The sequence below is a fragment of the Ranitomeya variabilis genome, chromosome 2 (genome assembly GCF_051348905.1).
Source record: "Ranitomeya variabilis isolate aRanVar5 chromosome 2, aRanVar5.hap1, whole genome shotgun sequence".
In the NCBI taxonomy this organism is placed as follows: domain Eukaryota; kingdom Metazoa; phylum Chordata; class Amphibia; order Anura; family Dendrobatidae; genus Ranitomeya; species Ranitomeya variabilis.
The window spans coordinates 80,104,665-80,132,354 of NC_135233.1; the positions used below are offsets into that span (position 1 = coordinate 80,104,665).

A 27,690-nucleotide genomic window follows, 5' to 3' on the forward strand; every position below is an offset into this window, starting at 1 on the left:
ATGAAATAAAGTTTAATAATCAACAATTTAAGCTATGACTTGATATATGTACTACAGGCACATGAATTATAACAGCGCTAGCCTAACATTACATGATCATAATCATCATCTATATAATAGAGAAAGTAAGCATCTATATAATTACCAAATATTGTAACATCACTTCCCTGTCGGGGGACTCGACTGATGAGAAGGAAACATTCGGTAACACATCATCACAGATGTTATGCGTCCATAAAGTCTCCTGGAATGTCCCTACCCCCACCTAGATGCCGTCCTGTTTTATACATTTAAAACTGGATTCAGTTTCGTCATGCGTACTGGCATTTTTCTCGTATAACTTATTATTTTACAGATCACGAGCTGTTATTGCACAAATTCCATGCTTATCTTGTTGTTCACCCTTGAGAATATTTTCCTCACACTACAAGAATGCCGCTGCGCATGCGTACATAGCTGTTTATGCCACATCTCCTCATACAATACAAATAGGTCACTCTGAGGCCACTTTCCCGCTTCCATTTTGTCTTGTTTTACTCAGTTAATGGCAATAGATACGTGAAATCACTATCTACACATACATTCAGACATTCTTGTCTCATTTGTATCACAGTCTATCTGCTGAATATCCAGTAATGTCATATCCAGTGGTGGAGAACAGAGACCGAGCCCGGAATCTGCCTCGTTCCGCAGTAGGAAACTCACTGGTTTTGTGAGTACATCTAGCTGCGGAATGTCCAGTAATGTCTTGTCCAGTGGTGGAGAACAGAGACCGGGCCTGGAATCTGCCTCTTTCTACAGTAGGAAAGTCGCTTATTCAGTGAGCAGTGAGGGGTTTTTTTTTTTGTTTTTTTTTCTCTTGATAGTTTTGTGTTTCTGTGTATTTTTTTTCTTCTCAAAGTATTCACAGGCGGCTGTGGTCCCTGTTGCTTTTTTTTCCCGGGCTGGCGACTGTGGTCCCTGGTGGCTCTGGAAGTATAAAGACCCTTGTAATCTACTATACACATTGAAATGTCAGCTTCATAGAATGCAAGTCTTCACAGACTGCTACGACCCATAACCGTTTACTCCCATTAAGTGACACCAACAAATTATCAAAATTGAAGACTTTATTGGGAAATATAGGCATAAAATTTCCATCTTTTAACTTTGGGTAAATATTTGGTCGCAGCTTATAAACTCAGGCAATATCTGCCAACAAATTTGGGTGTAGGGAGATTTACTGCCTTCCGGACTCCCGGGCAGGTATCTTCACCACCAACAAAACTCCACCCTTACGCAGCTGCAACTGAAACAAAACCATAACAAAAGGGGAGGGAGGGCGGGAAACAGGTCCGGGTCCAGGGATCGGATGAGCTATCAGCACTTCCTGGTGCCAGAAGCAGAGGATAAGCCCCGCCCCCTCTGCGGGGAGTTAACCCCATATCCCATTTTGGACTCACTAAATGGGAGATCTGCTTTTAACACAGGGGGAAGGCGCAGCAGTCAGGGGACAGCGGCATAAGCCGCAGTGTCCCAAAGACTGCTACGACCCATAACCGTTTACTCCCATTAAGTGACACCAACAAATTATCAAAATTGAAGACTTTATTGGGAAATATAGGCATAAAATTTCCATCTTTTAACTTTGGGTAAATATTTGGTCGCAGCTTATAAACTCAGGCAATATCTGCCAACAAATTTGGGTGTAGGGAGATTTACTGCCTTCCGGACTCCCGGGCAGGTATCTTCACCACCAACAAAACTCCACCCTTACGCCAAGGAGGAGCGAATACAGAGAGCTGCGACCCCCCAAACGAAAGCATAGCCTGTACGACACCTTCACGAAGCCCATTGAGGAAGATATCCAAACCCGCCTCGTACGAATGAACTCCGTCTGAAATAAGAAAACCGGAATTATCTCCCTCCAGACGATGGTGCCTTACCACTACACCATTCTTAAATTTCACGAAGCTCGATATCCTCTGATTCAAAGAGCGTCTGGATCTCTCCATAGCATCCAATTCCCTGGCACCCCGCCACACCAGTTTTGGGATAACTTCGGACCAGATTAGTCGCATCAGCAGGAAAAAACTCGGGAATTCGTCCATATCAGATCTGATAAGCGTAAGCAGCTCGGCAAGTGGAAACGAAGACAGGTAATTTCCTCCGGCATGGATAACCACAATGGCGGGAGATGAAGAACCCCTTGTAATGTGAGCGACCTCCGGCAGCACTTGGGACCACGTCAGACCTCTCATACCACGCCATATCACATCGATATCAACAAAAACCAAGGATCGCCCTCCTGGGTACAATTCAGCACGACGAGCTGCCCAATAGATGTATGAGAGACCCACTATCCAGACACTGGGTCGCACTCCATCTAGGAAGTAAAGTATACAATTAGCCAACATATAATAACCAAAACACTAACGATAACTTCTCCGATTTGTATCTGGAGCTGCTTCTATATTATTGTTAGACAAAACAAAACCAAAACCAAAAATAAAATTATTTTTAATTATAACACTAAGTCAGGCTTGATATATCTGGCAAAACAGCGGGATATCCATCTGCCCAACCTTTGAATCTCTGATTCAAATAAACCCGCCCTGGAAGCTTCAGACGCTGCACCTATACGAAAAAAAAATGAGTCCCAAATTCTGCTGCAGGAATACCCAAAAAGAAGACAACGCACGTCTCAATATGGCTAAGAATTGGCCCAACACTAGAGGGAGACCACTCGCATGCATGAAAAATTGATAACCATCCTTTCTCACCTGCAAGTAGTTCTTGACTAACGTTCACGGACAAACGTCCTTATTGATGGCAAATATCGGGAACCACGTCCCCAGACCTCCTGATCAGTTTTAGATTTACATATCCTGATCATGAGATTGTAACAAATCAATACGTCATCACGCCTCAGCCCACCCGGTTTATTTAGGGCCGTGGGAAAGATCTCACTGACCCGCATGGCCCCAAAAAACGCCAGTTCGAAAGCTGCTGATGTAAGTGCAGCTTCATAGTTATAATCGCAAACTGATACCGCGGATTTAACCAAGCTAATTAGCAAATCAAAGGAGATAGGACGCCTATTGTCGCAGTGCATTATCCACTCGGAGCCAACCTTTCAATAGCTGGCTGGCTAAAAAAAAGAAAAATGTTTTGTGAAATCCGACCATCCTTGCAATTTAAAATGGAAGGCTAACGCAGACACACGGTTGCGCGCTACTGCACCCGATACTCCCTTGGCATGCAATTTGGATAGAAATGCCATGGTCACCTGCATCCGAACATCATCAGAAGACCCCACCGGCTTTCCGTCTGCTAAAAACCACCACTCCTCCCACGCCTTACCATAGGCTCTCCAGGTCGACGGAGCTACCGATGAGCGTATTAGCGGCATCAGGTCCCCAGGACATCCCAGATCGAATGTGGGCAATCCACCTCCTCCAAACGCTCCGGAAGAAGCAAATCCCGTAGGTCCTGTGAATAAATCGCAGTTACTAACTCTGGAACAGTCTCATTGTTATCAGGAAATGTATTAGATTTAAATCAAACATTAAACATTAAACATTTTAATACTATGGATCTGATCAGGTACAAAAACCAAAATGAAGGAAATGCTAGGTAGCTGATGGCATGCGCCCCTCCAACGGTTTCAAGGTGTAAGCGGATCCGCATGTTGACCAATAGTGGGCCCCATAGTTCCATGACAAGCGCAACGGGGAAAGGTCAATCAAGGTTGGGTCACCGTTACACTCCTTGGAATCCAGGAAGCAGGCCATTGGCCGGAGCATATTTGGCAGCCGAAACGAACACTGAAACCCGTGTGGCCTGACGCGGCAAACAACAAACCCATATCAACGGTTGAACACTCTGTCTCCTGAAAGCAAGTCCTACCATTGTAATTGCTGAGAAACATCTTCCATGTGTTTAAATCAGAAAGTAACTGAGCCGTGATCCTGAATCTGTGATGACGTTGTTTCACTCCTCTCGTGGCAAAGGTCAATCTGCGAGAAAAATATCCTGCCCGCTGGCATGAACCTGCATGCAAAATTTAGTGAGCCAAGAAGTGACTGCATTTGCGTCAATGTGACTTTGCCAACCGAAATGCACCCATTAATGAGGTCCAGCGATTTGTTGATTTTTTTATTTTTTTTTTATTTTTTTTTTGGAAATCTAAATTCCATGGCGACCGTGTCGATTACAAACCCAAGGAATGTGATCACTGATACTGGCCCTATCGTCTTCTCGGGGAAAAATGGGACCCCAAAGTATGTCATGGCATCTTTGAATTGTGCCAGTGCTGTGGAACAGACGTCTGAGTCGGCTGGGCCAACTATCAAAACATGATCAAGATAATGAGTAATGGCGGTTAGCCGAGTGATCTCGCGGGCAACCCATTCTAAAAAATTCGCTAATAATTCAACATAAAAAACAGGAAATTGAGCACCCATGGGAAGACATGCGTTGTAATAGTAACAATCCTCAAATTTGGCTCCCAGTAATTGGCAGCAATCCGGGTGAACCGGAAGAAGACGGAAAGCGGATTCTATGTCTGACTTGGCCATAAGGGCCCCCGAACCAGCATTTCTGACTAAATCCACCGCTTTATCGCAGGATATATAAGTAATGGCTGAGTACTCACTGAGTATGCCGTCGTTGACCGACGTCCCCTTGGGGTAGGACAGGTGGTGAATCAACCGGTACTTGCCTGATTCCTATTTGGGAACCATGCCTAGGGGTGAAACACGCAAATTAGGGAAAGGAGGTGTCTTAAAAGGCCGCGGAAGCGACCCAACCCGATTTCCGTACCCAATTTCTCCGCTAACACGTTGGGTAACTCCCTAGCTGATTGTAAATTTGGGGCTGACTGCGACTCGAGGGACCAGTTAAACGGAATGAAAAAAAACCATAGGAAAAAACCGAACCGCAGTTGCGCCGCAGCCGACTCATTGGGGTATTTGTCCAGCCACGACCCCATTCTTTCTACGCTCACTGGCGTCGGTAACCTCACCTGTAGAGGGGTTTTTTCGGGGTTAACTTTTTGGGGCTGAACACTCGTGCTTATATTTGCGGAGCCCGTGGAACTTACAGTGGGGATTATAGATGCTGACTAAGTATATAAAAAACTCAGAGCACCTCGCCGGGTGCTTCTCCGCCATAACACGTCCTAGGAGGACAGATTTGTTCCTTGATGGCGCTGTCCTAGTGAGCCCCTAACGGAGGGACACCACAAAACAGCCTATCCTTATAAACATTCGGGCGAGGAGGGAGGGGCTGCCTACACGATCCTGACAGTTGTAGTATTTTTGGGGTTAACATACATCCTATTCCCTGTGGCCGCATTGGCTACTGTGTCTGCAAAGATGGTGTTGGTTCTCTCCCCCCCCCCAAGCCCCAACAAACGATACTCACCAATTGATGCACCAACCTCCGAACGGCTTGTGTCCCGTGCCACGGGAGTCATCGAACCTTGACGCTCCATGCGATGTTTTAGACCTAGGACGAGAAGACTCCTGCCTGCGCGACCTGCTTGAAGAAATGCCTGATGACGAAGGCGAGCGCCAACGCGACGCTCTAAAATGCTTACTGCGCCGGCTGGACCTGGATCGATACGAACGCCGCTTGCTGTCAAAACGACCGCGCTTCCTATGTCTATTCCTGCGGTGCCCTCTGGGGGATGACGATGATGACGATGATGATCTGCGCGCGGAGCGGATGCCCGCACTCTGTCTGTTATCCAGAGCCAGGATGCCAGCCCCTGAATTGGGGGACGAACACCGGTTGCCATCAGCGATAGCGACGCTGGGGGGTTCTGATGCTCGGCTACCACCGCCTGAGAGGGAGCGAATTGCCCACCCGGTATTTGCGAGTACGGGGTACTAAAAATGAGCGGGTAGGATGGAAACTGTGACTCTCCCCCTATACTATACTGGGAGTATGCGCTATGCTGTCCGGGCGCTGATAATATGCGAGGTGAACCCACATTCGGCTGCACTGGGGCTGCCGTCTCCCTGCCCCTGTCAGTATTGGCCATAGCTTCCCCCATGTTCCTAGAAAGTGGTGGGATGCCCCCTGCAGAGCCTCAATCTCCCTTTCTGCAGAACCTGCATCCTGTGAGGAAACAGACGTTCCCTGGGCTCCCCCCATGCTGTTACCAAGTAAGATTGCAGTGCCAGGTAATAACGCTGGCACTTGCAGGCCTGCACCCCTTCCTACTGTAACTGGGGCAGCAGGGGCTAAACTACTGTGAGTGTCACGCAGCGCCGATCCCTGCACCTCCCCCACCTGAGTACGACGCTGCTTCCCGCCGTGCTAAAGCGCCTGGCGCCCGAGTCAGAAGAAGAGCGCGCACGCGAATTGCGCGCGCTCTTCTTTGAATGTAATGGCGGGCTCAGCCGTGCCGGAGGCCGGGTGGCTCTGCGAGAGCGCCGGCCCTCCGGCGGCACCGCCGTCACCATGGCAGAGAAGGAGTCGCTCCCGGTCAGCAATGCTGCTAACCAAGCGCTACCTTCCCTGCTAATTCCGTCCCTCACCGCTTCTCCCAGCGGGTCCATGATGCCGGCTGCCCTCACAGGTCCGGGTCCAGGGATCGGATGAGCTATCAGCACTTCCTGGTGCCAGAAGCAGAGGATAAGCCCCGCCCCCTCTGCGGGGAGTTAACCCCATATCCCATTTTGGACTCACTAAATGGGAGATCTGCTTTTAACACAGGGGGAAGGCGCAGCAGTCAGGGGACAGCGGCATAAGCCGCAGTGTCCCAAACTCTCCGTCCTTCAGTTCCTGCCTATCCAGTGCAGCCAGCAGATGGTGGCATTTACTTACAGCTGCTGTGCAATGTTGACTGAATGCATCTTCCATTTGCCACCCCTTTACAACTGAATACAGATTTGATAGAATTTTCATTGAATTGAGATTGAAAGGTCAGTCCAGGTGAAGAAGCACGTTTCTCTGATTATATATTGCATTTTCATTTGTATTATTGATTAACAAACTTAAAATTAAAATGACAAGTTACTCTTTGAATAATGTGCAATTTATGTTCTAGCAACACTGAAGTATATAATGCCACCTAGACTGATATACAACCAGTTCCACATTTTGTGTGCCACTTTTAAATCTTTAATCATCTTCATTTTTTAAAACAACACAAATGTACTCCAATTTACATCTTTGTAAGGAAATATGCTTATAAGCAGCCAGATGTTCAATGACTATATGAAATAATCCCTCCTCACAATGCTATGTATATTCTGCTGTGTTATAAAGATCCATAGAGGCTCAGATACACTGCTACATATTATTCACTGACTTCTTTATTAACTTTATTCAGGATGTTTAATGTAAAAGTTCTCATAGAAGCCAAGGCAATAAACGTTTAAAATATGGCCCTGATGATCATGACAAGGGGCCCTTGTTTCACGAAGAGTCAACCTTCAGCAGTCAGGAAAGGAAAACCCCCAGTGGGAGGGAATCTCTCTAACAAACCATGGCTGAAGGACTGCCTTTCACTTAGGCTTTGGGTGTTCATTGATGACAACAGAGACTGAGCCCGGAATCTGCCTTATTGTGCAGTAGAAAACTCACTTATTCAGTGAGTGGGTCTATCTGCTGAATATCCAGTAATGTCATATCCAGTGGTGGAAAACAGAACGAGCCTGGAATCTGCCTCGTTCTGCAGTAGGAAACTCACTTATTCAGTAAGTGCATCTAGCTGCGGAATGTCCAGTAATGTCATATCCAGTGGTGGAGAACAGAGACCGAGCCCGGAATCTGCCTCGTTCTGCAGTAGGAAACTCACTGGTTTTGTGAGAGCATCTAGCTGCGGAATGTCCAGTAATGTCTTGTCCAGTGGTGGAGAACAGAGACCGAGCCTGGAATCTGCCTCTTTCTGCAGTAGGAAACTCACTTATTCAGTGAGCAGTGAGGGGTTTTTTTTTGTTTTTTTTTCTCTTGATAGTTTTGTGTTTCTGTGTATTTTTTTTCTTCTCAAAGTATTCACAGGCGGCTGTGGTCCCTGTTGCTTTTTTTTCCCGGGCTGGCGGCTGTGGTCCCTGTTGCTTTTTTTTCCCGGGCTGGCGGCTGTGGTCCCTGTTGAGGGGCACCCGCTGACCCTCCGTGTTTCCACATGCATCATTTTGGGTATTTTTGCTGGGGATTTTTTATGTGTTATTTGCCTGTTTTGTGGTTCAATAAAGTATTGCCACGCTGTTTTACTGTCATCCTGTGTTGTCTTAGTAGTTGTAGTAAGATGTGCAGCACTTGTCTGAGGGAAATGTGTGCTTAGGAGTAGAAATAGGATAAATCCAAGCCAGAATATATTACACTCTGCATGATAGGAGCCTGTAAAAATCAGGGCTGTGGAGTCGATAAGCCAAACCTCCAACTCCTCTATTCCCATGACTCCGACTCCCTCATACATGGCTCATGTTTAAGTTTAAGTGATAAATGTACTGTAGTAAAATGGTAACATCAGGCTTTTAATCTTTATTATGATATGATAATCAAGCCATTTAGCTAGAACATAGAATATATTTATTGGAATACAACTTTAGAAGTAAAACAAATTTGCATATTTACAATTTTTTTATACACTCTGCAGTAAGTAGGGAAAAAAACCATTTTTAACAAAAACGTACTGAATAGCATTTGTGCAGTCTATGAATTTGTTCTGAGAAATAGTATTGCCTCCATCCTTTATAGATTACCTCAAATCTGACCTAATTATTTTAAGGCTAGAGAATAACCTCTCTACACTAACTTGGGTTGGTGGCAATGCACTAACCACATGGCCAACATCTCTAACAATTTCAGGGTATAAAGGAATTACCTCTTGCACAGTCAGTTTTGATGAACGATTGAACTCTTCTACTTCTTTGAGAGCAAGTGAAACATTTTGCTGAAATATGGTCAATCTGTTTTCTATGGGAGTGGAATCTTTTTCCCTGCAGCAACGCTTTGCCTCCTCCATGTCGTCCAAATACTTGTCGAATTAAACTCCTCATCTGATGAGGATGAAGAAACAACTGCACTGGCAGTACCCAAGGCCTCTTTCTCTTGGCCGTCCTGTAGCCCACGCATCCTAACTGCTACCTCAATCAAAGCTTTTTTTCCTTTATTAAAGGGAACCTGTCACCCCGTATTTTAAAGATGAGATAAAAATGGCATTAACTAGGGCCAGAGCTGAGCTTTACATTACTGTCTTCTGTGTGTTTATATTCCGCACCTATCTTGCCGAAATACCTTTTGAAAGTCGCCGTTTGGTGCTGTCACTCAGTCAAGTCTGGTCAGATGGGCGTTGATAAGTTGCGGTTCCTCCCCCACCTCTTGCGTTTCCCTGCGAATTTTATTCCCACCGTCAGCGTTGTGCTTAGCGCCTGCGCACTAACGTATCATTTGGCGCCTGCGTATTATGGTTTGCCCAACTGTGGGCATATCATAATTGACATTACTGCGCATGCGCGGGTCGGCACTTTTACCTGTGTGCCCCGGAAGTGGTCATATGCGCATACTGTATAGCTGGATGCCGGTAACAGTGTCTCAGCCCCACCTGCGATCGTAAGTTTGGTGCCAAGATCGCTTACCTACCTACCTATCTATCCGGGGCACACAGGTAAACGTGCCGACCAGCGCCTGCGCAGTGATGTAACGTATGCTATGCCCACAGTTGGGCACAGCATAATGCGCAGGCGCAAGAGGCTCATTTACTGCGCAACTGCGAAGAAAGTGCGCGATCTGTGCGATTCACAGAGCGCATTTAGGTCATACACGCCGAGGAGCAGGGGGGAGGAAACGCAACTTATCAACGCCCATCTGACCAGACTTGACTGAGTGACAGCACCAAACGGCGACTTTCAAAAGGTATTTTGGCAAGATAGGTGCGGAATATAAACACACAGAAGACAGTAATGTAAAGCTCAGCTCTGGCCCTAGTTAATGCCATTTTTATCTCATCTTTAAAATACGGGGTGACAGGTTCCCTTTAAGCAGTTGATCATCCAGCAATATATGATGGCTCGGGTCCACATAACCAGCTGCCAGAAGAATTTTATTTTCTAATAGCAGTGTCTTCTGTTTCATTGAAGCAGCATTGTCATCTACGATTAAACCTCCTCTTTGAGACAGGCAAAAAACAAGTTCCTCCACTCCTTTATAGAAATGCCAGGAGTTAAATCCTCAGCTTGTAACTTTTTAGTCACTGTAAATGGGTGTTGAAGCAATTCCTTCAACTCAGCCACATGTGTCCATTGACCTTCATGTAGTGTTACCTGAGGGTTGGCCATATCTAATAGGAAGGGTTTCAGCTCAAGCAATTGCTCAATCATTATATTAGGTGCAGCCCCACCGAGTGGCTTAATCCACAATTGCCCCTTTTCCAGCACGTCTCTTCAAGATGGAATCAATTTTAGGGGTTCTGGCAGCAATAGCCAATTTCCTCACTTTGCTAATCAGAGTTCCAACATATCCCTCTTGCAGACTTATCTCTTTTTGCCAGCTGCAGCGTGTGCACAACACAGCGCATGTGATAAATAGGAAAGAGGTGTGAAGCAGCTTCAACAAGATCATCTAATTGAAAAGAATCATTTTACTTTAGTGGATTGTCTAATTTGTGTAGATGACAAAATCTGCAATTTTTACACCTAAAATTACCCTTTGGTATATCCTTTGTTAGCCAATTATTTTGTGCTGGTAATAATCCATTTTTATTTATTTTGTTATAGAAAGTCTCACATTCGTTCTGTCCCATAATGCGTTTAAATTTATGGATAAGTGGTACGCATAAAAGACGGGGACCGCGATGGGCACACCGGTGGCATGTGTTTTCGCCAACCTTTTCCTTGCGGCATTTGAGGAAAAACATATTACAAATATAAATAATCCTTACTTAAAGTTTATACGCACATATCTGCGTTTCGCAGATGATGTTTTTATCATATCGGACGGAACAGAATGTGAGTTTAAAAACTTTGTTACACATTTAAACAAATAATGAAGAGGACATGTGTTTTACTGCAAACTTTGGTAACAAATCATTGGAATTCTTAGACGTGAAGATTGATGTTCTAGATGGGAAAATTAGCACCAGTGTATTTAGAAAACCCACTGCGACAAACAATTTATTGCATTTTGAAAGCGCACACCCGGCTCATACAAAAAAAGCAATCCCGTACAGCCAAATAGTTAGATTGAGGAAAATAAATAATAACAATAAGGTGTATAAGGACTTATCAAACAAACAACTAATACCTAAAAATACTTTATTAGAAACATTAAAATAGTAATAGACAAACAAAACCCGCAAACCTACACTCAATAAAAACACACTTGGGCTTCTAGTTATCCCTATGTTACCCTATTACACCCTTCCTAGCAGCGGAGGTTGGCACCCTAGCTTGTTCGCAAATTGGCGCCCCCACTCAACGTCGGCTGGTCCTGATATACTCTATAATGCCCTACTTAATAGCAGGACAGAAAGAAAAAGGCCCGTATCAACACAACACGTGCCGCTCGAAAATGGAAAAGGGAGGTGATGACTAATAGGGATATATAACGGCCACAGCAATATAGGGTAAGTTGGCCTGTACAACCAAAAACTAGAATAGCCCCTGTAATAACTCGTAATAGGTGACTACAGTTGAAATTTGGAAAAGGGGTATAAATATTGCTGTGGAGGGTCTAATCTAATTAACCCTCACAGGCCCTAGGGATGCTGCCCCTACCTGGCTGCGGAGGTTGGCACCCCTAAATAAACACGCCTGTGGCGCCCCCGCTCTCGTCGGCTGTTCCTCCGTATCCCTACCTATTCACCCTACCTCGTCTACCAATCGAGGAGTGGGGGAGGGGAGGGGAGGGGAGGAGAGATAAAGGACAGCAGAAATGTAGCCAATGTGGGTCAGGGGAATAATGAGCTACGTATATAGTGGGGTTTGTAATTAAAGTGCTACTTTACAGATATTGTATACTTGGAGCATAATAGGATAATATTAAGCACCTCAATTTATTAAACAAAAAATTGCATAAATGCCTCCCAGCAATCTGTTATCAGTCACTGGGATAGCAGTAAATACCGCAAGTCCAGATGGTTATCAATCTAACAAAGTGATGTTGTATATGGCGATATCGAGGATATTGCACAGATGCCCACCAGCAAACTGATTTCAGTCACTGGAATAGTATTGTATACCACAGGTACAGCCTATCAACCTAATTTATAAATAGCAATTTATTGCACAATTTTATTGCACAAGTGCCCACAGGTACAGCCTATCAACATAATTTATAAATAGCAATTTATTGCATAATTTTATTGCACAAGTGCCCTCTGAAAGGTGCTTCCAATTTACACAGTCGTGGTGTTCTGCAAAAGACTAGTTGTTATGCATTTTATCCTTTACACCAGAATGTTATATCACACAGTGTAGGATGTTAGAGAGTCAGTAAATAAAACTGTCTCTTTTTAACTCGGGGTATATCCCCTATTGCACTTTACCCAAAACGTAGCCAAAAACCCACAATTAAACCAAATTCACTATAGCCAAAAAATCATAGATAAACCAAATTCACTTATCTAGTGTTCATATTATCCTTCTGCGCCTCAACGCGTTTCCCTGCCATGATTTCAGTTCATCAGGAGGCTAATGGAGAGACCGTTGTCCTTAGATTCAGCATACGGCCATCATAGAATGCTGCTTGTAGGTGTGCAGTGCTTGTTCAGAGCGGGGATTTTTTGAAGTGACCAGAACTACCACAGGGCCCACCCCCTATGGCACAGACGTGCTGCTAGAGGGAGTATCTGATGAAAGTATACCCGGTCTGTATGTCCTGAGGTTACACCGCGCATGTCAGCGGGATCCATGCACTAGAGGTCCAGTGATCTCATCAGTCCTTAGTGCCTGATAGTTGGGCGTCACCCTCCACCACCAAGCGCCTCCCCTTCTCGGCGCTCACAGCCTATACCGCGCATGTCCGCGTTATCTAGGCACTGGAGGTATAGCGATGACGTTGACTTTTACTGCCTTATAGTTAGACGTCACCCTGCGACGCCTAACGCCGCCCTATCTCAATGCTCGGAGCAGCGCAGGCGCACTTTTGGTTAGTATCCATTGTTAGGTAAATCTAGTGATTTACTTCATAGGCCACACCCATATATCGTACGTCACCCTGCAATGGACACTTCGGGCCAGTCACTATGCATTAAAACACGCAGATGTAGTCAAGGTAATTCATAAGGTTGTGTTCACTGTTTAGTGACTCTAACTCTGCTCGACCGCGCATGCCTGCAGGGGTTATTAACTTATCCACTGCGGCGCTCGAAGCTTCACAACAGTATTCAGACCGGCAGATTGGACATACTATACAGCCTCATTTATAGATCCCTTCAGATCATCTTAATTAATAGTGATCCCACATAAAATGGGAACATTACATTATGTGCAGTATACAATATAGATATGTTACTCATATATCAGTAGATAGCATACCATGACATTCCCATGGTCTTACAAATCCCCAGCCCATAAATATACAAGTCCAATTGTCAAAAATGAAAACAAGATATTGAAAGGGGGAATAACCCAATACATTAACCCTTTCACACTTACGCACACTATCTCCTAAGTGTGCGCTAAAGGCTGGATATCTCAAAATGTGGGTAGAGTAATCAGTTAAATTAGCCTGATTCAACAACCACAGTCTCTTCAGATGAAGCAACCATATGTAAGTTGTTCATTTAACCCTTTGGGGGCTACTGATTCCATTCTGAAAATCCACTGGGATTCTCTTTGTAATAAGACCCTATCCCAGTCTCCTTGTCTGCCATTCGGCATCACAACCTCCAAAACACCAAACCTCAGTACATCTGCATTACCCTGATGACATTCCCATACATGCCTGGCTACAGGGGTATCCCTTTTGTTCCTCACGTCACCTAGGTGTTCACCTATCCGTTTCCTCAATTCTCTTTTTGTTTTCCCTATATAATTCAACGGACATGGACAAATTGCCATATAGATAACTCCCGTGCTTTTGCAATTGGCGAAATCCCTGAGGAAGTATTGTCGGCCAGTTGAAGCACTCACAAATGATTTACCTGGTGAGATGACCCTGCAGAAGGAACAACAACCGCATCTGTACATACCACAGATTTTCCTGTCTAGCCATGTACCTCCCGGTTTCTGTCTGACATAGTGGCTATGTACTAGGCGGTCCTTGAGAGACCTACCCCTACGAAATGTGATTTGTGGTCTAGGGGGAATAAAATCTTCCAAGGTGTCATCTGCCTGATAAATGATAGCGACTTAATAAAAATAACAACACTAGACCCTCAATTTGCGTATAAACGCACCAAAATCTTGGGTGATTTATTGGTGCATAATAGATTATTACCAGCACAAAATAATTGGCTAACAAAGGATATACCAAAGGGTAATTTTAGGTGTAAAAATTGCAGATTTTGTCATCTACACAAATTAGACAATCCACTAAAACAAATTAGACAATCCACTAAAACAAATTAGACAATCCACTAAAAATCTGAACTATATCCCATAGTATACGTGATTTCATTACATGTAAAAGTAAATTTGTTGTCTATGCGATTTTCTGTCCTTGTAATTATTTTTATATTGGAAAAACAATACGTTCCCTGGCCATTAGATTTAGAGAACATTATAATTCAATAAGGTCGGGCAAGGGCTGCATGCAGCTTATAAAGCACATGCAAGAACAGCATAATAGTAATCCTGAATTATTGCAATTCGCCGGCCTTGAAATCGTTAAAGGGCCACTGTCACCCCCCTCCAGCCGTTATAAACTAAAAGAGCCACCTTGTGCAGCAGTAATGCTGCATTCTAACAAGGTGGCTCTTTTAGTTTTAGGTTCAAGTATACCCCCCAAAAAAGCGTTTTTATACTTAGCCATAATTGGTGTCTCTAGCCACGTAGGCTGGTCCTCCCTCCCCAGCTTGGCCAGATCCTCTGCCGTCACTCACATCTTCTTGGTCTTTCTGCGCCGCCCCCTCAGCGCTGTTTACGTTTTCAAACCGGCGCCTGCGCTGTGTAGTACTGTTCTGCGCCGGCGCTGTGTAGTACTGTTCTGCGCCGGCGCTGTGTAGTACTGTTCTGCGCCGGCGCTGTGTAGTACTGTTCTGCGCTGGCGCTGTGTAGTACTGTTCTGCGCCGGCGCAGTAAGCTCTGGCCGTCTGCCGTCCAAGCCAGGCTTTCACACTGCGCCTGCGTGGGCAGTGCGGCCCCCACCTTTGGAATCCCAGCCCCGCACTGTGCATAATGCATAACACAGTGCGGGGCTGGAACGGCAGACGGCCAGAGCTTACTGCGCCGGCGCAGAACAGTACTACACAGGATCTACCAGGAGTCCACCACCGAGGGCCACGTCGGTAGACCCCACCCCTCTGACCCCCCGTCTGGCCCTTCTGGTACCTCTGCCCCATCCACTTCCACCGCCGAAAGCACTGGAGCAGCATCGCAGCCTTTGTAACTTGAAGCTGCTGTTCAAGACTTAGCATTCCCTTTTCCACACCCCTTTGATCCTGCCACCTCTACAGCACCATTAGGTTTGTGGCTGCAGCGACAGAGGGGTCAGGAAAGCAGCTATGCTCCTGAGTTCTTGCATCTCAATGCAGCCTTCGAAAGCTTTTTCAAAATTTTGGGAGAGCAAGTGACTGCTGGGTTCAACATGGTGCAATCACGCATCAGTGAAAACAGCAGTCGCTTGGATAGGCTGCATTCAGATGCAAGTCAAGCTCCAAGCAACCTTTTTTTCCATTCAATGCTCAGCCAGATCCTCTGCCATCACTGTTGCCCTTTCAGGGATCCTGGCCTCTTCATGTATTTTCCAGTAGATAATAGTCTCTACTACATGTGCTTCATGTATTGTAAGATTGGGTGTCAACATCCTCATCAGAGGAGTCATGGAATTAGTTATGGGCCTATTGTTTATTATCTGGAGGGCATCACTTAGATTATCCCTCCATTGCCCGAATGAAGTGTCAGATTGGTTCAACTTTTTAGGGTGACCTTTAGTAACCCATTCATTCTCTCTACTAACCCTGCTGCTTGAGGGTAATAAGGCATGTGATATACCCATTGAATGTTGTGTTCCATAGCAAAGTCTTTGACTTGTTGTCCAGTAAAATGTGACCCATTATCTGTACTTGAAGTGGGACCCCATAATACTGTGTTATGATTTCTAAAGTTCTCAGTGTACTCCATTGTGTAGCTGCCTTGCATGGGAAACCTACCATCAGGCCTGAGTATGTGTCTACTGCGGTACAGACATACTTACACCCTCTGCTCCCTGGTAGTGGCCCTATAAAGTCCATTTGCCAAATTTGTGCAGGTAATTGTCCCCTCCCTATGTGTCCCATTACTGTGTGTGGCACCTCTCTCCTTTGGGAATGTTGACAAACAGGACACTGCAATAATTTGTTTTATTATGTCCATGGTGAGGGGAACTCCTCTTTCCTGGGCCCACCTGTAAGTGCCTTTTTCTCCCAGGTGTCCACTTTTCTGATGTGCCCAAACGGCCGTACCGTGAAGCCATGTTTCTTTTGCTTTATCGGTTTCCGCCGTTGTTTGTCGAATGGCAGCTGCTCTATCTGCTTCAGAATTAAACAAACGTTCAAGTGAATCAGCAGGTACATGTGCATCAACATAAAAAAACAGTGGTAGGCGTGGTTTACATTATTTCTTCAATACTCTCCCACACCTCTTTCCCCCAAACTTCTTTTCCATGGATAAGCCATCCATATTTTTTTCCACCCCATCATCCATGTGGCTAGTCCATTTGCCACTGACCAAGAATCTGTCTACAAGTGACATTCACGTCCTTGCTCAAAACTCAGAGCTAAGAAAATTGCATATAATTCCGCATATTGACTGCTCTTACCATGACCTTCCATTTTTATGTTTTTCCAATTAGGAACTGGGAAATTGATTATTGTCTGTCTAGCTTTAGGCAAGAGTTTCCTATGTCCTTTGTTCCATTGAATTCCTAAAAATTTCACCACTTGGGCCGGTCCTTGGACCTTCAACAGCAGTTAGATAAGTAATGATACTTATGTGATCACTTATTCATACATGCTCATTCAGGGATTGTTTTTTCCTCTTTTTTTTTCCTTTCACTTTTCAGTTGATTTTTACAAGAAGAAAATTCCTTATCTCAATCACTCCACCTAGTTCAGCTCAAACTGAGTTGAATAATGTCTCGTTGACATACATACATACATACAAGGCTCACACAGCCTGCCTATTTTGCACTTTGGATTTAACACATTAACTCTATATAAATAAAACTGCAGCAGTGTCCACTGACACTTTGAAAGCACTTCAAGGCCAAACAACAAAAACCACGGCCTTATACAAAATACAGCTTCATATAATGTACTGCCAATTCAAAATGACCAAAATAACAACACTGCACAGAGCCTATCCCAGCTCTGTATTACACACTTATACAAATACACAACCAATTAATATATTGACAGATATTACAGATGAGATCTTATTTCTCTATAAAACATTCAACCTGGACCTTCATAATCATGCATCCTAACTAACCATGCAATTTCTGTTTCTCCAGGTTTTTGTTTAAACTGGGTTAAGATGCTATCTACTTCATTTTGAGTATAATCCTCAGTTGAGATCCTGGTTCAAGTATGGGGAACACCTCGTTCCACCATAATGGGCTGTCCGTCATCTCCAAATTGAAGGTGACCAGCTGCATCACGGGCTTGCTCCCGGATTATTTCATTTTCCGTCCTTATTTTTTTTTTTCCTTTTCGTTTACGGTATTTATTTTGAGCAACTTTGATAGCAGCTTTTTCTGCTACACCCTGATAGTGTTCCAACTTATCTTTTAGTAATTTTTTTTCCCCTGCATTCCAGCACTACCCGTCTTCCTTCAGATTCAATCAACCTCTGTTCAGCTTTTTTTTTCCAACAACAAAGAGTTCTTCTTGTGAATTGCTCTATAGGCGGTGGCCAACACCCAATAGAGACACTGCATCACCTGCCTTGGCAGGGACACCCTCGAGTAACTTAACAACATCGAGGGGTTAACTGCATCACCCGCCTTTGCGGGGACCCCCCTGAGTACATTAACAACATCAGTGGGTTCACTACCCTTGAGCTTACTAGACCACTGTTCCGCTAGTCCAGAACTGCTCAATTCATGTGCCAATATATTATACGGTGCCTCGGTCCAACCGGGCACGTCCACAACATCCTCCTGCTTTTTCCTTTCATTTCTCAAACATTGTAACAAAAACTTGGCAAAATGCCAAATGCTAATTTTTTGCACGAAGAATTATCAATAAAAACATATCACTTTGATAAAAACAGAATTTCAAAATTATGTTCAGACAAAAAGTTATAAAGATTTCTAAAAATTGGCTTTGCGCCAAAAAGAAATAATCTTCCAGCAACTTAACAATTTCCTTTGTCTAGACAATCAATCTTACAAAAATCCATCTATTATCTATCACAAAATTCTTTTTAACAAAAAAAAACTTGCTTTCAGAAAATCCTGCCGACTACGCCAATTTATGTCTTACCGAGTTTTCACTCCGGGAGGGGAAAACCCCTTACTTACGAAGCGCTCACTAATATACTAATTAGGCAAGAAGACTACTAGGTCTCTATTTCGGTAAAACAATTTATATTTTATTAATAATGAAATAAAGTTTAATAATCAACAATTTAAGCTATGACTTGATATATGTACTACAGGCACATGAATTATAACAGCGCTAGCCTAATATTACATGATCATAATCATCATCTATATAATAGAGAAAGTAAGCATCTATATAATTACCAAATATTGTAACATCACTTCCCTGTCGGGGGACTCGACTGATGAGAAGGAAACATTCGGTAACACATCATCACAGAAGTTATGCGTCCATAAAGTCTCCTGGAATGTCCCTACCCCCACCTAGATGCCATCCTGTTTTATACATTTAAAACTGGATTCAGTTTCGTCATGCGTACTGGCATTTTTCTCATATAACTTATTATTTTACAGATCACGAGCTGTTATTGCACAAATTCCATGCTTATCTTGTTGTTCACCCTTGAGAATATTTTCCTCACACTACAAGAATGCCGCTGCGCATGCGTACATAGCTGTTTATGCCACATCTCCTCATACAATACAAATAGGTCACTCTGAGGCCACTTTCCCGCTTCCATTTTGTCTTGTTTTACTCAGTTAATGGCAATAGATACGTGAAATCACTATCTACACATACATTCAGACATTCTTGTCTCATTTGTATCACAGTCTATCTGCTGAATATCCAGTAATGTCATATCCAGTGGTGGAGAACAGAGACCGAGCCCGGAATCTGCCTCGTTCCACAGTAGGAAACTCACTGGTTTTGTGAGTACATCTAGCTGCGGAATGTCCAGTAATGTCTTGTCCAGTGGTGGAGAACAGAGACCGGGCCTGGAATCTGCCTCTTTCTGCAGTAGGAAAGTCGCTTATTCAGTGAGCAGTGAGGGGTTTTTTTTTTTGTTTTTTTTTCTCTTGATAGTTTTGTGTTTCTGTGTATTTTTTTTCTTCTCAAAGTATTCACAGGCGGCTGTGGTCCCTGTTGCTTTTTTTTCCCGGGCTGGCGACTGTGGTCCCTGGTGGCTCTGGAAGTATAAAGACCCTTGTAATCTACTATACACATTGAAATGTCAGCTTCATAGAATGCAAGTCTTCACAGACTGCTACGACCCATAACCGTTTACTCCCATTAAGTGACACCAACAAATTATCAAAATTGAAGACTTTATTGGGAAATATAGGCATAAAATTTCCATCTTTTAACTTTGGGTAAATATTTGGTCGCAGCTTATAAACTCAGGCAATATCTGCCAACAAATTTGGGTGTAGGGAGATTTACTGCCTTCCGGACTCCCGGGCAGGTATCTTCACCACCAACAAAACTCCACCCTTACGCAGCTGCAACTGAAACAAAACCATAACAAAAGGGGAGGGAGGGCGGGAAACAGGTCCGGGTCCAGGGATCGGATGAGCTATCAGCACTTCCTGGTGCCAGAAGCAGAGGATAAGCCCCGCCCCCTCTGCGGGGAGTTAACCCCATATCCCATTTTGGACTCACTAAATGGGAGATCTGCTTTTAACACAGGGGGAAGGCGCAGCAGTCAGGGGACAGCGGCATAAGCCGCAGTGTCCCAAAGACTGCTACGACCCATAACCGTTTACTCCCATTAAGTGACACCAACAAATTATCAAAATTGAAGACTTTATTGGGAAATATAGGCATAAAATTTCCATCTTTTAACTTTGGGTAAATATTTGGTCGCAGCTTATAAACTCAGGCAATATCTGCCAACAAATTTGGGTGTAGGGAGATTTACTGCCTTCCGGACTCCCGGGCAGGTATCTTCACCACCAACAAAACTCCACCCTTACGCCAAGGAGGAGCGAATACAGAGAGCTGCGACCCCCCAAACGAAAGCATAGCCTGTACGACACCTTCACGAAGCCCATTGAGGAAGATATCCAAACCCGCCTCGTACGAATGAACTCCGTCTGAAATAAGAAAACCGGAATTATCTCCCTCCAGACGATGGTGCCTTACCACTACACCATTCTTAAATTTCACGAAGCTCGATATCCTCTGATTCAAAGAGCGTCTGGATCTCTCCATAGCATCCAATTCCCTGGCACCCCGCCACACCAGTTTTGGGATAACTTCGGACCAGATTAGTCGCATCAGCAGGAAAAAACTCGGGAATTCGTCCATATCAGATCTGATAAGGGTAAGCAGCTCGGCAAGTGGAAACGAAGACAGGTAATTTCCTCCGGCATGGATAACCACAATGGCGGGAGATGAAGAACCCCTTGTAATGTGAGCGACCTCCGGCAGCACTTGGGACCACGTCAGACCTCTCATACCACGCCATATCACATCGATATCAACAAAAACCAAGGATCGCCCTCCTGGGTACAATTCAGCACGACGAGCTGCCCAATAGATTTATGAGAGACCCACTATCCAGACACTGGGTCGCACTCCATCTAGGAAGTAAAGTATACAATTAGCCAACATATAATAACCAAAACACTAACGATAACTTCTCCGATTTGTATCTGGAGCTGCTTCTATATTATTGTTAGACAAAACAAAACCAAAACCAAAAATAAAATTATTTTTAATTATAACACTAAGTCAGGCTTGATATATCTGGCAAAACAGCGGGATATCCATCTGCCCAACCTTTGAATCTCTGATTCAAATAAACCCGCCCTGGAAGCTTCAGACGCTGCACCTATACGAAAAAAAAATGAGTCCCAAATTCTGCTGCAGGAATACCCAAAAAGAAGACAACGCACGTCTCAATATGGCTAAGAATTGGCCCAACACTAGAGGGAGACCACTCGCATGCATGAAAAATTGATAACCATCCTTTCTCACCTGCAAGTAGTTCTTGACTAACGTTCACGGACAAACGTCCTTATTGATGGCAAATATCGGGAACCACGTCCCCAGACCTCCTGATCAGTTTTAGATTTACATATCCTGATCATGAGATTGTAACAAATCAATACGTCATCACGCCTCAGCCCACCCGGTTTATTTAGGGCCGTGGGAAAGATCTCACTGACCCGCATGGCCCCAAAAAACGCCAGTTCGAAAGCTGCTGATGTAAGTGCAGCTTCATAGTTATAATCGCAAACTGATACCGCGGATTTAACCAAGCTAATTAGCAAATCAAAGGAGATAGGACGCCTATTGTCGCAGTGCATTATCCACTCGGAGCCAACCTTTCAATAGCTGGCTGGCTAAAAAAAAGAAATGTTTTGTGAAATCCGACCATCCTCGCAATTTAAAATGGAAGGCTAACGCAGACACACGGTTGCGCGCTACCGCACCCGATACTCCCTTGGCATGCAATTTGGATAGAAATGCCATGGTCACCTGCATCCGAACATCATCAGAAGACCCCACCGGCTTTCCGTCTGCTAAAAACCACCACTCCTCCCACGCCTTACCATAGGCTCTCCAGGTCGACGGAGCTACCGATGAGCGTATTAGCGGCATCAGGTCCCCAGGACATCCCAGATCGAATGTGGGCAATCCACCTCCTCCAAACGCTCCGGAAGAAGCAAATCCCGTAGGTCCTGTGAATAAATCGCAGTTACTAACTCTGGAACAGTCTCATTGTTATCAGGAAATGTATTAGATTTAAATCAAACATTAAACATTAAACATTTTAATACTATGGATCTGATCAGGTACAAAAACCAAAATGAAGGAAATGCTAGGTAGCTGATGGCATGCGCCCCTCCAACGGTTTCAAGGTGTAAGCGGATCCGCATGTTGACCAATAGTGGGCCCCATAGTTCCATGACAAGCGCAACGGGGAAAGGTCAATCAAGGTTGGGTCACCGTTACACTCCTTGGAATCCAGGAAGCAGGCCATTGGCCGGAGCATATTTGGCAGCCGAAACGAACACTGAAACCCGTGTGGCCTGACGCGGCAAACAACAAACCCATATCAACGGTTGAACACTCTGTCTCCTGAAAGCAAGTCCTACCATTGTAATTGCTGAGAAACATCTTCCATGTGTTTAAATCAGAAAGTAACTGAGCCGTGATCCTGAATCTGTGATGACGTTGTTTCACTCCTCTCGTGGCAAAGGTCAATCTGCGAGAAAAATATCCTGCCCGCTGGCATGAACCTGCATGCAAAATTTAGTGAGCCAAGAAGTGACTGCATTTGCGTCAATGTGACTTTGCCAACCGAAATGCACCCATTAATGAGGTCCAGCGATTTGTTGATTTTTTTTAAATTTTTTTTTTGGAAATCTAAATTCCATGGCGACCGTGTCGATTACAAACCCAAGGAATGTGATCACTGATACTGGCCCTATCGTCTTCTCGGGGAAAAATGGGACCCCAAAGTATGTCATGGCATCTTTGAATTGTGCCAGTGCTGTGGAACAGACGTCTGAGTCGGCTGGGCCAACTATCAAAACATGATCAAGATAATGAGTAATGGCGGTTAGCCGAGTGATCTCGCGGGCAACCCATTCTAAAAAATTCGCTAATAATTCAACATAAAAAACAGGAAATTGAGCACCCATGGGAAGACATGCGTTGTAATAGTAACAATCCTCAAATTTGGCTCCCAGTAATTGGCAGCAATCCGGGTGAACCGGAAGAAGACGGAAAGCGGATTCTATGTCTGACTTGGCCATAAGGGCCCCCGAACCAGCATTTCTGACTAAATCCACCGCTTTATCGCAGGATATATAAGTAATGGCTGAGTACTCACTGAGTATGCCGTCGTTGACCGACGTCCCCTTGGGGTAGGACAGGTGGTGAATCAACCGGTACTTGCCTGATTCCTATTTGGGAACCATGCCTAGGGGTGAAACACGCAAATTAGGGAAAGGAGGTGTCTTAAAAGGCCGCGGAAGCGACCCAACCCGATTTCCGTACCCAATTTCTCCGCTAACACGTTGGGTAACTCCCTAGCTGATTGTAAATTTGGGGCTGACTGCGACTCGAGGGACCAGTTAAACGGAATGAAAAAAAAACCATAGGAAAAAACCGAACCGCAGTTGCGCCGCAGCCGACTCATTGGGGTATTTGTCCAGCCACGACCCCATTCTTTCTACGCTCACTGGCGTCGGTAACCTCACCTGTAGAGGGGTTTTTTCGGGGTTAACTTTTTGGGGCTGAACACTCGTGCTTATATTTGCGGAGCCCGTGGAACTTACAGTGGGGATTATAGATGCTGACTAAGTATATAAAAAACTCAGAGCACCTCGCCGGGTGCTTCTCCGCCATAACACGTCCTAGGAGGACAGATTTGTTCCTTGATGGCGCTGTCCTAGTGAGCCCCTAACGGAGGGACACCACAAAACAGCCTATCCTTATAAACATTCGGGCGAGGAGGGAGGGGCTGCCTACACGATCCTGACAGTTGTAGTATTTTTGGGGTTAACATACATCCTATTCCCTGTGGCCGCATTGGCTACTGTGTCTGCAAAGATGGTGTTGGTTCTCTCCCCCCCCCCAAGCCCCAACAAACGATACTCACCAATTGATGCACCAACCTCCGAACGGCTTGTGTCCCGTGCCACGGGAGTCATCGAACCTTGACGCTCCATGCGATGTTTTAGACCTAGGACGAGAAGACTCCTGCCTGCGCGACCTGCTTGAAGAAATGCCTGATGACGAAGGCGAGCGCCAACGCGACGCTCTAAAATGCTTACTGCGCCGGCTGGACCTGGATCGATACGAACGCCGCTTGCTGTCAAAACGACCGCGCTTCCTATGTCTATTCCTGCGGTGCCCTCTGGGGGATGACGATGATGACGATGATGATCTGCGCGCGGAGCGGATGCCCGCACTCTGTCTGTTATCCAGAGCCAGGATGCCAGCCCCTGAATTGGGGGACGAACACCGGTTGCCATCAGCGATAGCGACGCTGGGGGGTTCTGATGCTCGGCTACCACCGCCTGAGAGGGAGCGAATTGCCCACCCGGTATTTGCGAGTACGGGGTACTAAAAATGAGCGGGTAGGATGGAAACTGTGACTCTCCCCCTATACTATACTGGGAGTATGCGCTATGCTGTCCGGGCGCTGATAATATGCGAGGTGAACCCACATTCGGCTGCACTGGGGCTGCCGTCTCCCTGCCCCTGTCAGTATTGGCCATAGCTTCCCCCATGTTCCTAGAAAGTGGTGGGATGCCCCCTGCAGAGCCTCAATCTCCCTTTCTGCAGAACCTGCATCCTGTGAGGAAACAGACGTTCCCTGGGCTCCCCCCATGCTGTTACCAAGTAAGATTGCAGTGCCAGGTAATAACGCTGGCACTTGCAGGCCTGCACCCCTTCCTACTGTAACTGGGGCAGCAGGGGCTAAACTACTGTGAGTGTCACGCAGCGCCGATCCCTGCACCTCCCCCACCTGAGTACGACGCTGCTTCCCGCCGTGCTAAAGCGCCTGGCGCCCGAGTCAGAAGAAGAGCGCGCACGCGAATTGCGCGCGCTCTTCTTTGAATGTAATGGCGGGCTCAGCCGTGCCGGAGGCCGGGTGGCTCTGCGAGAGCGCCGGCCCTCCGGCGGCACCGCCGTCGCCATGGCAGAGAAGGAGTCGCTCCCGGTCAGCAATGCTGCTAACCAAGCGCTACCTTCCCTGCTAATTCCGTCCCTCACCGCTTCTCCCAGCGGGTCCATGATGCCGGCTGCCCTCACAGGTCCGGGTCCAGGGATCGGATGAGCTATCAGCACTTCCTGGTGCCAGAAGCAGAGGATAAGCCCCGCCCCCTCTGCGGGGAGTTAACCCCATATCCCATTTTGGACTCACTAAATGGGAGATCTGCTTTTAACACAGGGGGAAGGCGCAGCAGTCAGGGGACAGCGGCATAAGCCGCAGTGTCCCAAACTCTCCGTCCTTCAGTTCCTGCCTATCCAGTGCAGCCAGCAGATGGTGGCATTTACTTACAGCTGCTGTGCAATGTTGACTGAATGCATCTTCCATTTGCCACCCCTTTACAACTGAATACAGATTTGATAGAATTTTCATTGAATTGAGATTGAAAGGTCAGTCCAGGTGAAGAAGCACGTTTCTCTGATTATATATTGCATTTTCATTTGTATTATTGATTAACAAACTTAAAATTAAAATGACAAGTTACTCTTTGAATAATGTGCAATTTATGTTCTAGCAACACTGAAGTATATAATGCCACCTAGACTGATATACAACCAGTTCCACATTTTGTGTGCCACTTTTAAATCTTTAATCATCTTCATTTTTTAAAACAACACAAATGTACTCCAATTTACATCTTTGTAAGGAAATATGCTTATAAGCAGCCAGATGTTCAATGACTATATGAAATAATCCCTCCTCACAATGCTATGTATATTCTGCTGTGTTATAAAGATCCATAGAGGCTCAGATACACTGCTACATATTATTCACTGACTTCTTTATTAACTTTATTCAGGATGTTTAATGTAAAAGTTCTCATAGAAGCCAAGGCAATAAACGTTTAAAATATGGCCCTGATGATCATGACAAGGGGCCCTTGTTTCACGAAGAGTCAACCTTCAGCAGTCAGGAAAGGAAAACCCCCAGTGGGAGGGAATCTCTCTAACAAACCATGGCTGAAGGACTGCCTTTCACTTAGGCTTTGGGTGTTCATTGATGACAACAGAGACTGAGCCCGGAATCTGCCTTATTGTGCAGTAGAAAACTCACTTATTCAGTGAGTGGGTCTATCTGCTGAATATCCAGTAATGTCATATCCAGTGGTGGAAAACAGAACGAGCCTGGAATCTGCCTCGTTCTGCAGTAGGAAACTCACTTATTCAGTAAGTGCATCTAGCTGCGGAATGTCCAGTAATGTCATATCCAGTGGTGGAGAACAGAGACCGAGCCCGGAATCTGCCTCGTTCTGCAGTAGGAAACTCACTGGTTTTGTGAGAGCATCTAGCTGCGGAATGTCCAGTAATGTCTTGTCCAGTGGTGGAGAACAGAGACCGAGCCTGGAATCTGCCTCTTTCTGCAGTAGGAAACTCACTTATTCAGTGAGCAGTGAGGGTTTTTTTTTTGTTTTTTTTTCTCTTGATAGTTTTGTGTTTCTGTGTATTTTTTTCCTTCTCAAAGTATTCACAGGCGGCTGTGGTCCCTGTTGCTTTTTTTTCCCGGGCTGGCGGCTGTGGTCCCTGTTGCTTTTTTTTCCCGGGCTGGCGGCTGTGGTCCCTGTTGAGGGGCACCCGCTGACCCTCCGTGTTTCCACATGCATCATTTTGGGTATTTTTGCTGGGGATTTTTTATGTGTTATTTGCCTGTTTTGTGGTTCAATAAAGTATTGCCACGCTGTTTTACTGTCATCCTGTGTTGTCTTAGTAGTTGTAGTAAGATGTGCAGCACTTGTCTGAGGGAAATGTGTGCTTAGGAGTAGAAATAGGATAAATCCAAGCCAGAATATATTACACTCTGCATGATAGGAGCCTGTAAAAATCAGGGCTGTGGAGTCGATAAGCCAAACCTCCAACTCCTCTATTCCCATGACTCCGACTCCCTCATACATGGCTCATGTTTAAGTTTAAGTGATAAATGTACTGTAGTAAAATGGTAACATCAGGCTTTTAATCTTTATTATGATATGATAATCAAGCCATTTAGCTAGAACATAGAATATATTTATTGGAATACAACTTTAGAAGTAAAACAAATTTGCATATTTACAATTTTTTTATACACTCTGCAGTAAGTAGGGAAAAAAACCATTTTTAACAAAAACGTACTGAATAGCATTTGTGCAGTCTATGAATTTGTTCTGAGAAATAGTATTGCCTCCATCCTTTATAGATTACCTCAAATCTGACCTAATTATTTTAAGGCTAGAGAATAACCTCTCTACACTAACTTGGGTTGGTGGCAATGCACTAACCACATGGCCAACATCTCTAACAATTTCAGGGTATAAAGGAATTACCTCTTGCACAGTCAGTTTTGATGAACGATTGAACTCTTCTACTTCTTTGAGAGCAAGTGAAACATTTTGCTGAAATATGGTCAATCTGTTTTCTATGGGAGTGGAATCTTTTTCCCTGCAGCAACGCTTTGCCTCCTCCATGTCGTCCAAATACTTGTCGAATTAAACTCCTCATCTGATGAGGATGAAGAAACAACT

General features: G+C 45.0%; 2 protein-coding genes across 4 annotated transcripts in view; one reads left to right on the forward strand and one right to left on the reverse strand.

The window, feature by feature from the left end:
• LOC143804470 (uncharacterized) overlaps nucleotides 1–27,690 on the forward strand; it is a 154,089-nt gene that overhangs the window by 20,503 nt on the left and 105,896 nt on the right. The window lies entirely within an intron of this gene.
• Nucleotides 1,092–20,920, reverse strand: LOC143808915 (uncharacterized). The gene is made up of 5 exons (XM_077292094.1): nucleotides 20,495–20,920; nucleotides 18,826–18,945; nucleotides 16,483–16,606; nucleotides 3,343–3,471; nucleotides 1,092–2,365 (listed from the first exon to the last, which is right to left on the reverse strand). The coding sequence occupies exons 1-5, from the start codon at nucleotides 20,918–20,920 to the stop codon at nucleotides 1,698–1,700; spliced, it is 1,467 nt and encodes a 488-aa protein (XP_077148209.1). The 3' UTR covers nucleotides 1,092–1,697.

What these genes read in the sequence shown, in the direction of transcription:
- LOC143808915 (XM_077292094.1), bottom strand. Translation starts at nt 20,920, where the DNA reads ATGAGAGGTCTGACGTGGTCCCAAGTGCTGCCGGAGGTCGCTCACATT. An exon ending in ATGGGCTTCGTGAAGGTGTC is followed by an intron (nt 18,946 to 20,494) that starts GTACAGGCTATG and finishes GATGGCATCTAG; the next exon opens with GTGGGGGTAGGGACATTCCA. An exon ending in AAGTGATGTTACAATATTTG is followed by an intron (nt 16,607 to 18,825) that starts GTAATTATATAG and finishes ATTCTGAAGCAG; the next exon opens with ATAGAGCAGCTGCCATTCGA.